At 40.7% G+C, this 16505-nt stretch overlaps 1 protein-coding gene across 3 annotated transcripts; it reads right to left on the reverse strand.

The window, feature by feature from the left end:
• Positions 1-817: 817 nt before the first annotated feature.
• Positions 818-10423, reverse strand: eno1a (enolase 1a, (alpha)). 3 transcript variants are annotated; one of them, XM_088289714.1, is made up of 12 exons: positions 10293-10423; positions 7507-7604; positions 5608-5703; positions 4717-4775; positions 4381-4450; positions 4163-4296; positions 3738-3960; positions 3334-3531; positions 2229-2430; positions 2026-2134; positions 1351-1409; positions 818-1264 (listed from the first exon to the last, which is right to left on the reverse strand). In XM_088289714.1, exons 2-12 carry the CDS (start codon positions 7589-7591, stop codon positions 1201-1203), a joined length of 1299 nt encoding a protein of 432 aa, XP_088145840.1. In that variant the 5' UTR covers positions 7592-7604; positions 10293-10423; the 3' UTR covers positions 818-1200. The 3 variants fall into 3 exon arrangements, with proteins under 3 accessions (XP_088145840.1, XP_088145839.1, XP_088145841.1); XM_088289713.1 differs by lacking the exon at positions 10293-10423 and adding an exon at positions 9254-9455; XM_088289715.1 differs by lacking the exon at positions 10293-10423 and adding an exon at positions 7670-7711.
• Positions 10424-16505: the final 6082 nt, after the last annotated feature.

Below are 16505 nucleotides of genomic sequence, written 5' to 3' on the forward strand. Positions count from 1 at the left end.
TTTTCAATTTTTTCAAAACCGCTGACACTGACACATTAAGACCTAATGTCTTTTCAGAAATATATCATAGATACCAAAGTATGCTGAATATCAAGTCTGCAGATTTTTGATGAGTAGTTCTTAAGCTCTTAAGTTTTTCATAAATCATTGCATCTGTGATTTGAATAAAAATTGTCTTATGTATCATTTTTTCCTTGCGCAGATTTGAGACAGGTTTCAGGGCTTCTCATCCTCTCGACAAGGAATTCATCAAATGTACTTTGAGTATGTGATCACTAGGTGGCGAAAGTTCCAAATGCTGCGTCAACTCACTAATCCGAACTCAAGCCTCAGCGTACCAACTCAGCACTTTCAGAATTTGGTCCAATAATTTGCGTTGAAGCAAATGCTTAACAAATGTGTTTGATAGTGTTTTGTGCCCATGAAAACATCAAGTTCCATCTGAACCAAAAGAGGAAACTCGACATAAGGTTCAAGCAAGTCAACTCCCACAACTGGCAATCCCCCCCGGATGGTGTCATATCGCTTGAGAATAGGCCTTTATTTATCCTGGTAAAGCTTACCGTTAAAAGAACGAGACTCCGAGTCCTTCAGAGGGAGAAATGGCATCCCCGAGAGGGAGCGCGGCGCTCATGTTTCTGCCTCCCCAGTGGTACTCAGATTACATCAAACATGTCACACTGACAGACATGAGTAGTCACAGGAGAGGATTTACACAATTTACACATTTTACTTTTGTCAACCAGCAAAATATTTGAGCAGGGGTGTGAAAATAGCTCCAGTAAAACAAAAAAAAAAGAAGGGATCCACATAGAGCACCATTTGAAACTATATTTTTTATCATATATATCTGCCAACGCTTACAGCAACAAGACTTTAGTCAGATAAGACACATTGCACACATAACACTCTTTTCCGCTGCTGGAGACAGTACTATAGTTACAGTAGTTCAAATACTCAGCAGAGCACCAAGATTCACTACAACTCACAAGAAGCTACATAAAGGCCTCGGACAAATGTAGACACAGAAGGGATTCATTAGTATTATTTTTCAGGAGCTAAAGCATAATTTGAGGAGGTGCTTGATGCTTCACCATACCGCAGACCACAGATGTGGACAGGGAAGGCGATCTTGCGTGGCGTTTCAGGATGATGATTATGAGTGATAAACACACAGAAGACCGAGGATGAACGTGGAGCTCAGATGGGGTGTCTGAAGTCCTTGCCGGCAAAACGGGCCTTGTTGCCAAGTTCCTCTTCAATCCTGAGTGAGGGTGAGGAAATATTGCCATAATAACCAACAAAAAAAAATCCGCCCCCACAACAATTTGAATTTTCGGGCTGACTTACCGGAGGAGCTGGTTATACTTGGCCAGGCGCTCAGAACGGCAAGGTGCACCCGTCTTGATCTGGAAATGTACAAATTTCCTTGAACGTTATTGAAAGCCGAGGTGTGACTTTTACAGTCTGCATTTAATTCACAAGTTGAAACGCAACCAAGGCCACAGGTGGTTCATGATTCAAGAATTGACAATCATCCCCCCCCCCTGCATGTTTTATCTTGCACTTTTTGGTGGAAAAACTAACCTAGTCATGATTTTTGTGCTCAGTAATACGGACATGCCACAAGGTGGCGCCAAAGCAGTCTCAATAGGAAAGTGCAGTTGCACAGTAACAGTGCCGCAAAGTATTTTGAGTGATACAGCACAACTGTCAGAAGAAGCGATGCATGCCAGGAGGAGCTAAGTTTAACCTGTGTTCTTAGTGGACATTAAGTTAAGTCTTTGCAGCATATGCATGTACATGGAGTGTATTTTTTTCATAACCATATCATCTGTAATCCATTTCATTTTCAAACCTTTCACTTCCAGTGACTGTAGAAGACAAATATCCGTGTTATATGCGAGGGCTGTCAGTCAAAGACTTTTTAAAGGTAATGTTATAAGAACAGTTTTAAAATGACTGAATTGCTTTGGCTTCATAGTTTCTGGTATATTGAGACACACAACTATTAGTATGCAGTACCTGTCCAGTGCAGAGACCGACAACAAGGTCCGCGATGAAGGTGTCCTCGGTCTCTCCGGAGCGATGACTGACCATCACACCCCAGCCATTGCTTTGGGCTAACTTGCAACTGTCAGAAAGAAACGCACAACATGAGCTTTGTTTCCAACTAACGTTAGAGGCAACAAGATGGGACTTGACTGCGAACACGTGTGAACACGTACGCCTGCAGGGACTCGGTGACTGAGCCAATTTGGTTGACTTTGAGCAGCAGGCAGTTGCAGGACTTCTCGGCGACGCCCTTTGCGATGCGCTTGGGGTTGGTGACGGTGAGGTCGTCGCCCACCACCTGGATGTTGGTGCTGGCTGTGAATTTGGTCCACGCTTCCCAGTCATCCTGGTCGAAGGGGTCCTCGATGGACATGACTGTGGAGGGTCAGGAGGCAATGTTGAGTACACGGATGGGAAAACCGAGGATCAAGAGTATCTTTGGATTTTGGAAATGAACAGATGGGCTTGGTTGTTCATAGATCAGGTTTGAGGGGAAGAAAAATTAAAAAATTAAAAACAAAAAAAAGTTACAGTGTCCATGTAAGGTGTAAATGTATTTTAATAATAATAAAACAATTCATATTTGTTTTAATTTAATATTTATAATTAGAATTAACCACTTAATGTGTAAAAATAAGTTTATATTAATAATAAACTTCATATTTGTTTTAATTTGACTTATAATTACTTTAATTTGAATCACTCACTTCAACAATTAAAAGAAACATCTGTGAAATGTTAAAATAGTTTATTTTAATTAGAAATTAATCATTTAATAAAATAAAAATGTTAAAAATATATATTATGTTTTGTCTTATATTATGAGACAAATTGATGAAAAAATTACACATTTGTTAACAAACAACAAAACAATGGCAAAATTAATGCACTAGATATCATTACGCTAATAGCAAAATTGCAAAAGTCATTCTTACAGTCACAGCAAAAAAATAAAAAATAGTGCTTGCTTAAAAGTCAATTTTTTTCCCCTTTACGTTTGTGTATGTTATTCGTTTGCTTAGTTATTCGAGTCATGGAAATCTACAAAGCCTTAAAATGAGGCAAATGGACTCTTAACGTTTAGCGTGTTGCGTTTGTTCTCGTTTCCTAAAAATGTTAAAAATGACTTGGGCGAGTAAATTCTGCAGCAAACTAAATGACATAGTTGTTATTATAAAGAGCCATATTTTGCCAGCGCCTGTCGAAGCATTTCAGCCTTCTGGACATTAAACTCGTGACTGGATGCACAGCAAGAAAAACAATCTGTCTATCACCAACCAGGGTAGTCTTTGACAAAGCTCCTGTAGAGGTCGGCCAGTTTGTCGGAGGAGATGTAGCGGCTGGGGTCATCTGGCGACTTGAAATCCAGGTCGTACTTGCCACCCTTGTAGAACTCGGAGGCAGCCACGTCCATGCCGATGACAATCTTGTCAGTGTAGCCGGCCTTGCCAATGGCATTCTTGAGCAGCTCCAGGGCTTTGATATGAACATGAAAAATGCATTATGATGAGACTGCTATGTTACTAATATGTACTTGAGACATCCACAGGACAAATAAATGTTTAGAACTGGAGATGCTGCCATTTTCAACAAGGCCAATAAAATGCAGGCAACGAATGCAGTCGAGTCGATAATAAACCAGGTAGCTTCCTGAAGGCCATCTTTGAACGGTTTCCCCTCACCTTCCTTGTTCTCCAGGATATTGGGTGCGAAGCCGCCCTCGTCCCCAACGTTGGTGGCATCCTTGCCGTATTTCTCTTTGATGACGTTCTTCAGGTTGTGGTAGACTTCGGCACCGATACGCATGGCCTCCTTGAAGCTGCTGGCGCCCATGGGCAGGATCATGAACTCCTGCATGGCCAGCTTGTTGCCGGCATGGGAGCCACCATTGATGACGTTGAAGGCCTAAAGACCCAAACGGAGACGTGACTTAAATTAGAGGGCAAGCCACAATTCCCATTTTTTGTCAGTAGTGTATACATTTTGTTGTTTCTCTTTGACGTGATTTCTCAAATTAAAGTATGTGTCTTGGCTAAATAAAGGTTGAGAAACACTGACTTAGATGAGGTCCAACTAAGTATTTTGCCCTTTCTTGACTTTAACTCACAGGCACGGGGAGGATGACTTCAGAGTTGCCAGCCAGGTCAGCAATGTGGCGGTAGAGCGGTACGCCTTTCTCAGCTGCACCAGCCTTGCACACAGCCAGGGACACGCCCAGAATGGCATTAGCACCAAATTTAGCTGAAGTGAGAGAAACACGTATCATTCCATCATTTACTCCTGAGCAGGCTTGGCTTTACGTGGCACAAGATTTGCGCATCTTACACTTGTTTTCTGTTCCATCCATGTCCAACATCAGCTTGTCAATCTTCTCCTGCTCCTTGACATTCACATCCTGGATTCCGAGTAAATATGTTAAAGATGACATTGTAAACGTAAGGAGGTACATTATGTTAATTCTGGTCAATATGGCAAAACATACACAAACAGTTAGGAGAGTCACAGCATCTCATGATTAAACATTCAAAACCTGAACCGTCTTTGTTAATAAAACATTTGTCATTTTGCCAACACAAAGCGTACACTACGATTTGTCGGTGCATTTAAGGAATTGTTATTGTGGATGTGTGGTAGTATGAGTCAGACAAGAAATGGTCCTACCTTGCTAACCAGTGCAGGTGCAATTGTTTTATTGATATGCTCAACAGCTTTTGAGACACCTGCAAAGGACAAGCAGACCATAACTGACCCAGGCTGAGGAAGACCATGCAGAGGAGGGGAGGAAGACCACCACAGAACAAGCCGTCCTCCCATATGAGGACATTGGAGTAGTTTGGATTTAAAATTAAAATAAAAAAAATAAAAAAACAGAAACGAGGCTGCCCACAGAAAAACCTCTGGAATGAATGACAAATATGTACGGCTGTTGGACTTTATAGTGGTACTGCATAACTTTTGAAAATCTGTTATACTGAAATCTCAAAATAAACTGTCACACTGAATTTCACTACTAACATTTCGAGTGACACATCCAATGCGTTAGGATTTTCTTATCGACGCCATTTTACGTGGAGGCAACTTTTGTCACCTTACTGACAAGGACGATAGCTTGCAGGTATTGCCAAATTCAGTGTCACCAAAAGTGCAATACCTGCCTCTTGTGTGGTTTCCTTCCACTATTGACATCGTGTTGATTAACTGTCGCGTCACGTATATTGCGTTCAACTGGATAACCTTCTACACGGCAGTCTCCATTGATCTGTGAACCTGTTAGTTCCTGCCAAGGTTAGTTTCCAAACAGAAATCCATTCTTCATGCTTCTGCACTTAGCGATACGTTAGTTACAACCTTTATTGCACACTTTTGTTTACCTGGTTACACAATGCAGGTCCCAAGAATTCATTTACATATTTTACTGCTCTTTTGACTCCTAACAGGAGGAAGACACAGATAAAGAATATGGAGTAAAAGTGGTCCCAATATATGAGTGTGAAGAGTGTGGAAATGGAGCAAAGTTAACAGAATTTCTCGCTGTATTTATTTATTTGTTACCTTTGCCCATGTAGCGAGTTTTATCATTGTCGCGGAGCTCCAAAGCCTCGTAGATGCCCGTAGAAGCACCGCTGGGCACTGCAGCTCTGAAAAGACCTGGGCAGCAGAGGGAACATTTTTTTGGTTGCTTACAAACAATGGTGTAAATGAAACCTGGAAATGAATTTCATTAATATGTCGCGTTTCACAAAAAGGTCCAGCACTCCCAATACAAAAGTCATTTATGTGCTTCATCATGTTGTATTTAAACTTGATGCTTGTGAATAATGAAATCTCGACAAAAAAACGTAGATGAATTCCATATATCTCAATCTCCTTGGAGAGGCTCGACAAGGTGCCCATTTTCCCCGACGGAGACAAATGGACCATGTAAAAGGAGAATTGTGCTGGCTGTGCTGCATTGCGCTGTTATGTAACAGGGGCCAGCCGGGGGATCAACGGAGCATGTGCAGTCCATCTGTGAAAGCATGTCAATCTATTCAGTTTGCCCAGTGGACCGACATGGGGGGGATTTAATGCTTAGAGAGGTGGGGACATTGCGGTCATGCTGGCCAAGAGAGCAACTTAGGGAAATCATGTGTGTATTCCTTCAATCGAGATCATGCTTTACGTAGCCGCTGAAACTCAACCACAGCGACAACATATAGAGCAGAGTGTGCGTTAGAGATGCTGCTTATGTAAGCGCTTGTATGGTAGACATGTCGTCATCTAAGCTGCCATGATGGCGTATCAGACCTGACTGCCTTGAAAGGGAGTCTGCTAACCGTTCAAAAATGGTAGTGAGCCATTTACAGTCAACTGAGAGCGCTTGGCAGCTATTCTATCCAAATGAGAAGGAAAACAAAACTGCGAGCCATGTATTTAGGGCCTTCCATGTCAGTGGTCATTCAGGTTGCCTCATTGACATTCCCAGGACTTCATCGAGTGGAGTCTTTTGTTTCAGCCCCCGGTGTGTTTTACTCACCAAATACAAGTGGCATTCTAGTCATAAGAACTGGCTCCACCTGCTCAGCATTATCATCATGTCCCCTCGGCTACAATAATCTTAGTGTAATCATTTATATGAAATCGCCACCATGAACCAAATCTTCACCTCAGTGTGTGGCTAGTGTATACAAACTACTGTAACGGTGTTCTCAAAAAGGAATCATCACAGTGACACAGTACTGGGAGGCCATGACGATATTATTACATGAGCTATTTGCACATGCTCAACATCTGAGCTCACCAAGAGAGTCTGAAACTGGCAACTGTGAAGGGTAGTAGCTAGAAACGAAATGGCCCAACGGCAAAAGAAGTATTAAGCAGCTCAGACTTTCCGATGCAAATCTTAAGTACATCTTTAACCATGCAATTATTGACATGCACATGACTCAATATTGGGTGTGCAACTTCCCCAATAGATTTTGGATTATGCTGATATCGATGAAGTGCATTTATGCACGGTGTTACCTAACTATTTCGACAAGCCCACATACAGTGCCAATGAACAATGCCTTGATGTTGTGTGTCAAAATGTGGAATACAACATTCCTTTACGGTGAAAAGATTGTGACATACATTTCTATTCTATGTTCCTCTATCACCTCTAAGAACAATTGTCTCTCTTCTCTTGGCATTATCATCCAAACCGCTTATCCTCCTAATGGTAATTTTAAAGGGGAAGTTTTCTTCATTTAATTAATTCTTTATTATAGGCGTAATGTCTAAGAAGGCATTTTCTAAGTTTTGCCTTCTTCATTTACATATTAACATCCAAAATGTTTTTCTTCCAATACATTGATTATCACACCTATCACTGTGTCATAATACAATAAAAAATTAAACCATAACTAATCAATCAGCTATCTAGTCGATATGATGACGATGCGTCAAGAATCATTTCAGGCGTACAAGTACCTTTCTTGGTGTACAGGTCGACTTCCACGGTGGGGTTGCCACGGGAATCAAAAATCTCACGGGCATGGATCTTCAGGATAGACATGGTTGGGTTGGATCTGCAAACAAATACAGGTTGAGAAGTCAGCACAAAGACACGCTTGCTTGGTCATCTCATACTCACCCAATTAAATAATGACAAATTATTACAAAAATGTTTGTCTATTCTCTCCTTCTATGAGTTACTATGTGTGCTGTCTGAGCCCTGAGAGAAGTCTGCCCAGAGAAGATGTATGAGTCACGGTGAGGTGTGGCTTAACTAAATAAATATGCTTAGTCTCAACGCCACCCCAAAAGATTGCAAAATTTTTGTGAAATTCTAGAACAATAAAAAAAATGCAATAAGAGACAAAAAGTTACTATCAATAGTATCTTAAAATTGATACGGAGCTGAGGCCAGAGTCACGTTTTAATCTGACTTTGACTTTATCCTTTCAAATGCAGATAATGGCGGTCACAGAACCAGACGATTTGGCCAAAAGGTTCACTGTGCCAATATTAATTTGTCATTAATTTTGACCTATGACAAAGCCAACCCACAATCTCTGCTCATTCTGAATCAGAATGCACAAGTGGGTGCTAATTCAGGATTACTATTTAGATGTCTCTTTTTATACTAAATAATAAAATGTACTGAAATTTGTTGAAAGATTTGGTCCCATCATTTTTTTAATTGGCAGGATTAACACCTCCAATGTCCTTCGTCACTATAACTATAGGGAAAATGAAAAGATCCAAAATTATTTATTTTTTTTTGCTTGTCATGCACTTTGAAGACACTGCATAAAACTGTACAGTAAATCATCCTTCAATAAACCTATTACTAACGTGTTTTCCTAATATTCTCCTACAAAGTCCAATATTTTGGTCCCAAAAGCTCCCTTCAAATTATTGCATGCTCATTGCAGGAAGCATTACAAGATGGCAGCACAAAATGGCAGCCGTAAATTAAGCATCATACATCAGATTTAGAGGCATGCAGCATCTTTATCATATTTTTTTACGGGCATAAAAGCTAGCTCTCAATCTTTCAGTCTGACAGAGCATTTATTTGCATGGCATTCGGATTCGCCGAAAACGTGCTTTTAAAAACGGCAACACAAACGGGACACCCAAAACCAAGCGCGCTTGACTTTTATTTTATTACTATATTTAAAGTAACTACTAAACTATAGACATGGTGGAGTTAATTTGCTACAATAAATCGTAGTGTTATGCTCGTCGACACGCCCCCCCCCCCGGTCGTCATGAATGCGGCAAGCAACTGGTGTCGCCTCTAAAAGTGTCCGAAACGCTCTCATGTTTTGCGTCCAGACTTTCCGCAACTTGCAGCAGAGACTGCGGGAAGTTTGCAACATGACGCCCGTTTCTGACACCCACCGCAGTTCTTAAAAAAAGTGGGGGTTGGGTGGGGGGCTTGGGAGGCCCCCCTCCAGCTGACGGCTTCGTTTTAATAATAGCCGGCGGGCTAAAAACTAACCCACCCTGATGCCCACTGAGGAGCATTAGCGAAATCCGGACATAAAGTCCTCGAAACGACCCACAATGGTCAAGGGCAACACGTTTACAAGGATGAAAAGCGTAAAATCCATCGCAGTCATACACGATGAACGAAAAGGATATTTTACGGAACCGGAAATTCGACACTTTAATCAAAGCGGCTGCGTAGCAAACGCCAACGACGCCGTCAAAAGGATTTTGAAGTTACCTTTCAGGCCTAACTGTGTGCAAGGAAGGTGCTGTCTGTGGCTGTGTCGTGCAGGCAAGCAGACGAGGGGAAGGCGCTCGTGACGTGCAGGACTCGATGATAAGTGGACCGCATCGACGCAGAACCGAGCCGCGGAGCCACGCCATTGGCTGGAGCCCGGTCACGCGGGACACGACTGCAAGGTGGGGCGCACGTTCGCCATGGTGGGAATCAGGAAGATGCGCTAGTAACGAACGTGAGCTGATGGCGACGTACACAATTCTACATAGATACCGCATTTTGTGCCAAATCATACGTCGAGTATGTTGCCATATTGGATGTGTCTAAGTGGGGAAGACTTGCGGGGATACCTTATTATTCTATGACAAAAACTTTACATTTGTTTTAATTAACAAACACATCATTCAGTATATACTAGGTTGTGGGAGACATATTCCGAATTCAACTCATCCTCCTATATTTCATTTAAAGATGTTCACCCCATTCAAGACATCTTGGGAACTATTTTCAACATCCCCCAAATACTTACGTTTTTCATTATTCCAATGTTTTCATGACAAATAAACTATTTAAGTAAATTGCCCTGGCCTAAAGTAATGACACTGCTCTGATGGTTTTGAGTTGCTTACATTCCTTTCTACGTAGATTTCCCAAAGCGCTGAGATTGCAGTCCGAAGGGTACTCGACCGATTGTCATAATCAAAGGTGTCGAATTCAGGTCCAGAAAGTAAAAATCTTCCCACTGCTTGGCTAAGAGCTCATTTACCTTCCGGTGGCGGGGTTTTTACTTTCTGGACATAGATTGACACCTGTGGTTAGTAACTAAATTTATGTTAATTTGCTGCACATGAAGTGGTTCATCAAAATCAGTTAAATGAACATAAGTACAGTAAACCCGCATCACGTGACATCTACTTTACATGATTTGGTTATTGTTGGTAGACAAACATTTCATATTTTCTAATATTTGTATATTTATCTTCATAGATGTATACATAGGTAGTTATACAACTCGGGAATCAGTAAGAAAAATACATACCGTATGTGGTTTGTTGCTTAGGGGGTTAATTGGAGACAAGTAACTTTGTGCACCCTGTAGGTTCCCGCTTTAGTTAGTTGGTTGAGTTGCATTCCAGGGTTTTGAGCAGTCACATCCAATAAGGCGGACGCGCTGACGTATCGCAGTAACTGGTCCACTCGCTCGACGAGGTATCTACGGGAGCGATTTTATTTCCGGTGAATCATGGGAACCGTAGTTCATGTTGTCTTTCTGAATCAAGGATCTACGTGCAGAGAGGCAGGGGCCTAGTAGGGGGGCTTTCTCCGATGCTGTAATTGATCACGTGTCTATTGTGGTCAAGCTTGCAGAGGCATTGACACTTCCTTTTCCACGAAGTGTTAAAAATACAACACTGGCGTTTTAGGAACAGTCATCGTGACTATGCAGTTGTGTTAACTGCATCCAAAGCATTGACGCAAACGCATGAAACCACTTTTGTACATTCTGGAACAACCCATTCATGGTTTGAATCGATCAAAATATGGAAAGGGGTGTTAAGAATGCACGACATGTCTGCATTCATTCAGGAATGTTGGCATCAAACGTGTGCTACAATGAAAAACAAAAGGGATGTAAGGGAATGTGAATAACCGTTCCTTATTGTGGAAATTTTGGGATTTGGGTTATCGCAATAGTCGTCATGATGTTCTGAATGGTCTGATATTCAGAAGTTAAAATGGTTTGATTGCTTGAACAAAGTGAAATAAAGGATGAGTTAAATTTGGAAAATCTCTCCATTCCTTTCATTACTGTTTTCGTGTATGTGTAAATGAGGGGAAAGTATGTTACGAAGATTGGCCAAATAATAATGATTTAAAAAACGGTGCAGAAAAGGGTAAGGGGTCCGTCCGGGTTGCCCCCATTCATGTTTTCTCCAGCTGCACCGTCAGTGTACTTGGAGTGCTGCAGTGACGTTCATGCTCAAACTGGACTTTGTGTGACTGCGCCATCTGCAGTCCGATTGCTCTTGGTGACGTAACCATTGAAAAGCGATATCCTCGTTTTTCGCGGTTAAGTGGGACCTGAACCCCCGCAAAATGTCAAGAACAGCAAAGTAGAGGTTGACTTCTTTAGTTTTATTATTATGGGAGAGGGGAGTTTAAATCTCCATTACGCCATTGCAACCCCCCTCCCGACATGGTCCCCTTCTAAGTACATCTTTTACAACAAATTAATCTTTAAAAATGCAAAGGGACGAGTAAACACAATTCTGCAGGCTGTGAGAAGTGATCTACAAGCCACCATTCCGTTGTAATTGTCCGGCAGCAGACGTTGACCAATATCTACGTTAACATTTTAATTTTTATCGCAAAATTGGTTTACCTTATCTAGAATCCCACGGTGCATTTTAGCCCATTTCAGGCCCAGAGACTCCTTGCAGATGAGACATTTTTCCTAATCTTAATACCAATTAAGGATAACATTGGCTGTTGCCCGTCCCAGTTTAGTAAATTGCTAGTAGAAGAGAAATTGACAAATTTGACTGAACTGAATTAGCCCGGTGGTGGCATAGTGCTACTTTTTCCATCAATCTGCCAAATGCTCAACATCATCTTGGCTGGTGTGAAACAGTCGGTCATCACCATAAAGCAGCATAGACGTGTGAGTGAACAATCATGACCCATTTGTTTATCCGTCTCATGTTGCTGTCACTTGAACAAATGTCCCCGAAACAGCTCATCATCTCCCACAGTTTAAAAGCAATCACAGTTTTGTCTACGTGTTTCTAGTGACATAGTGAGGCAAGCTGCTAAGTGGTGGCAAAAGATGTTTTGCCATTTGTCAGCCTCAGTCCGTTGCATTTTTGGTTAGTAGTCCTAATGTGGTGCATCCGAAAGTGCAAGTCATGCACACAAACAGTGCCTGCTTCTCGGAAATTCCTTTTTCCTTCTGCTGAAATGACCTGAATGTGATCTCAGGCTGTGGTTGAATTTAAACGCCCATCGACGTTTATGTTGTGAAACGTTTTGACAACAATAAAAAGGCCTCATATAGTCTGAGTTGAACTATTTGCTGCCTCAGCAACACACGATACCAAAAGTAGCATCCATGGATGGATGAATAGATAGATAGATATTTTGGACCTGACTTCCCCTTTAATGATTAAACAAAAAGGTATTGATCTTTAAAAATATATCCAACTGCACTGTACTTGTTTTTTTTTCATTAGCAACTAGAGGGAGCCAGCATACACACTTGAATAATCACTGCTTTGCCTGCTAAATGAGTTAATGTATGTCAAGATCTGCTTGCATCTCACGTCTACATCTTTCGTGGCATTTAACTCATTCACTTCCAGCCAATTGAAAAAAAAAATATTTTTGACGTCTTTAGTCGTCAATGGCAGTCAATGAGTTAAGCGTGGCGGTTCCACTACAGCGCTTGTCAGAGTCCAGCTTTTGTGTTCGATTGTATATCACACATCTTTAATTCTATATCTGACACTGAGTGACCTGAAATGACATTTCCAGTGACAAGTCCCAAGAGCTTAAATACTATGATTGTCGTCCAGGCCGAGACGAACCGTGTGATTTGCTGAGGACATAGTGAACATCCGAATCCTGGCGTGTGCACAGTATTATCAAATTTTTCACGCCGTCTGACTTTTTACCTTGTCGAAATTGCCCACTAGGATGAACATTATTGCATCCACTAGTTGCTGTTTAGTAGCCTTTAGCTCAGCGGTGGACAGGATGTGGTTTACACGCCGAATGTCCATTCTTAAATCTGCCCACAGAGCATATTTATTATTAAGATTCATGTGATATTTGTTGCATTAGTTTTCTACTACAATTAGTGAAATAAAGTGCATTTCATACGCTTCTATTAATTTTTCATTCACTTTACTCATTCAATAATAAGTAAGTTCAATTTCTTTCAATATACTGAAAATATTAACATTGTTTTTACATATATATTTAACATATTTCTCTTGAATAAAATAATTGGTTAATTAATTACAATTAATTATAACATACCCATAACATAAAGCGTTTATTGTACATATATACATATGTGTGTGTGTGTGTGTGTGTGTGTTTCGGGTTCAATCCCTGGCCCCAGCCTTCCTGTGTGGAGTTTGCATGTTCTCCCCGTGCCTGTGTGTGTTTTCTCTCTTTTCCGGTTCCTTCCCACGTTTCAAAATCATGCATGGCAGGTTAATTGAATACTTTATTTGTCTCGAGGTATGGTTGTGAGGGTCTTTGTGTGCCCTGTGATGGGCTGGCGACCATTTAGGGTGTGTCCCGACTACTGCCCAAAGACAGCTGGGATAGGCTCCAGCACGCCCGCAACCGTTGTGAGGAAATGCTAGAAATAAAAGTAAAAAAAAAAAAAAAAATCATCATAATAAAAAAAAGTCCACATCGACCTCATGATTTGTCAATTTTTGCTTCAAGACGCCATTAACCACGAAAAACGAGGGATTACTACGTAAATTATTTGTTGATATGTGACTGAGTGGCAAGTAATCCTCGGTGAACTCTGCTTCTCTCTCAAAGGCACTTACAAGGAACAGGATGCACTTTGGCAAGGCAAGGCAAGGCCGTTTTATTTATATAGCACATTTCGTACACAAAGCAACTCAATGTGCTTCACGCAAGTAACGACACAACACCTACAAGCATTTACAAACACAACAATTACCAAGATTCAAAAGCAAAGCCGAGAAAACAAAAGTTGCTTCCAAAGCTTACAAAAATATATGTTGACAACATTTACACCCATTTACAGACAAAAAAATTATTATGTGATCCGCTTCTCCTCCCAAGGGTCGCGAGCAAGCTTGGAGCCTACCCCGTCGGTCTTTGGGCAGTGGGCGTCACTGGAATCTAACGTCTTACATCAACTACTTCTTGGCTAAGTGTAAAAACTTCAAGTGATTGCCCCATAAACTCACCGTTTCCTCAAATTAGGCATTAAAGCTCTTGCCAAATGGCCGGTTTTGACACTCTCACTCATTCAAAGCACTCGCCAATGGCCCCCAGTTTGTACTTTGCAAGGGTAATTAACACAAGAAGCATTTTTATCAAACATTATGTATATTATGTCCAAACAGTCAAAGAATTTTCCTAAAATGCCATTTCTGTTTGCTCCTCCTCAGCACACTCATAAGTCTGGCATCTGAGGCAGAGGTATCGGACATGCTCTAACTAGCATGCTATCACTGTTCGCTGCCAGCTCTCCATTGTGTGTGTGTGTGTGTGTCCATATTTATTAACTTGTGTTGTCATTTGAAGTCAACTGGAAATGTCAAAATCAACTGCAGGAGTATGCGCCAAGGGACAAGATGCATGAATGAACTTGCATCCACAGTTGCCTTTACAAACACCTTTTCCCAAACCTCAAATTGGTCCGTTTTCATTTATTGGAGCACCCAATCATTTGAAAATTATATTTCATTCAGCATTTAGAATGCAGGAGACTTTCTATAGTCATACATTTTGAAAAGCATAATATCTCATTACTAACTGCAGAGAGTGGTGTAATTTGAATGTTTGGTGTTTGCTTCCATTTCGATACAATTGTGAGATTAATTTGCTGAGACATAAAACATGACACATTATTTTGTTGTCTGGTAAGTAATACCATGTCAAGTTATAGGTGAAGTTGAGTCAACAATTTTCTTGATGTTCTACTCACCCCGCTAACCGCTAAAAAAATAAATAATGCTGCTAATCTTTTTCCGAAATGCAAATTGACATAAAAACGTGTAATCATATTTTTAAAAAGTTGATGTTTTTTTCAGTGATGAACAGGTTGAAAAGAATCTTATTTTGGTGGAATTATCAACGATGACACGGTGAGTTTCAACAAAGTTTTTACTAAACACATTAACATTGGGGACAGCAAAGTCACAAATAGAAGGTCACAATTGCAGCAGACTTGATGTAAGGTACAGCCTGCTCCCAAACTGCAATGCTATTATTAATTCATTTGTTGACTATTATGTATCAATATAATATTTTTTTTAAGTTTTGTAATGCCATCAGTTTGACCCTGGATTGAATTTTTTTCTATTGAAATTATATTATAAAATTGCTTTTATCTAAGTGATGTTTTTTTAATTTTGCAACGACTATGAAAGCAGTGCTTCTCAAACTACGGTCTTACGTGGCATGTCCCCAAAAAAATAATAACAAAAATCAACCAATTGCCAATTACGCCTCCTTGTATTTCTTAAATCCACTTATTAAAGTAAAATAAAATATTATGCCTTGCATAATTATTGAAGTAACGTTAAAGTGAATTTCTTCCCTTGTAAAACTTTGACTTAAATATTGTCATATGGTCTTTGATGAAAAAATATGACTTGTTTCTAATAGCATTTCAACTTTTTCTACCAAAAATATGATAATATCCCAAGTTCCTTTGGCAAACTACTGTTAGTTATGTTGAATTGGTTTTAGGATTAGGAAAAAAAAACACCTCCTGTTAAGGAGTCTCTGAGCCCAAACTGTTTGTTAGGAGGACGGAACTGTGGGCAACTGGGGAACATGTCCACCTCACAGTCCAAAGGTGCAGGGTTCGATTCCAGGCTGTCTGCCTGCATGGAATTTCTCCGGGTCCTCTGGTTTCCTCCATCATTCCAAACACTGATTGGATGCTCTAAATTGTCCCTAGCGAGTGGCCTTTGTGTGCCCTGTGATTGGCTGGCAACCAGTCCAGGGTGTGCACCCGGCAACCGGTAGACAGCTGGGATACGTTCCAACACACCCACGACCCTCGTGACGAGAAACGGCTTGGATAATGGCTGGATATTATAAAGGAATGCTCGAAACCTCTCCAACTCTCTCTATTTACTGTATATAGCCTGTGTTGTACATTTTGCTGGATTTTAAATGCAAGGCGCTCAAATTAACTTCCAAGTCTAATAAAACTGGAGTGGGAGGCCGGGACACGCTTGACAGCCTTTTCCTTTTTTACATAGTGCAAAAATATTTCAATTGGGCACAATTTAGTGTTGAGTAACCCCAACCAACTAACTAACCGACCAGCACTTTGAAAAGATTAGACCAGTTCACCTGATTAACGATTAATCTCTTTATTATAATGAATTGGTTTCGTACATTGTGAAAGCCTTGTCTAGAGCTTTGGGAATAAGCGGTTCGCAGAATGGATGAATCAGCGTCATCATACATATCTTTTTATTCTAATAGTATTCTAACTGTTACAAGTTGTTCTACGTTGTTT

Source organism: Idiotropiscis lumnitzeri, chromosome 3, assembly GCF_059441095.1.
Source record: "Idiotropiscis lumnitzeri isolate Australia: NSW breed Sydney's pygmy pipehorse chromosome 3, RoL_Ilum_1.0, whole genome shotgun sequence".
Taxonomy (NCBI): domain Eukaryota; kingdom Metazoa; phylum Chordata; class Actinopteri; order Syngnathiformes; family Syngnathidae; genus Idiotropiscis; species Idiotropiscis lumnitzeri.

Coding starts and splice junctions, on each gene's coding strand:
- eno1a (XM_088289713.1), bottom strand. CDS start 9,399: ATGGCGTGGCTCCGCGGCTCGGTTCTGCGTCGATGCGGTCCACTTATC. Junction 7,605..9,253: donor CACACAGTTAGGCCTGAAAG/GTAACTTCAAAA, acceptor ATTTGTTTGCAG/ATCCAACCCAACCATGTCTA. Junction 2,431..3,333: donor CTTTGTCAAAGACTACCCTG/GTTGGTGATAGA, acceptor GACCCTCCACAG/TCATGTCCATCGAGGACCCC.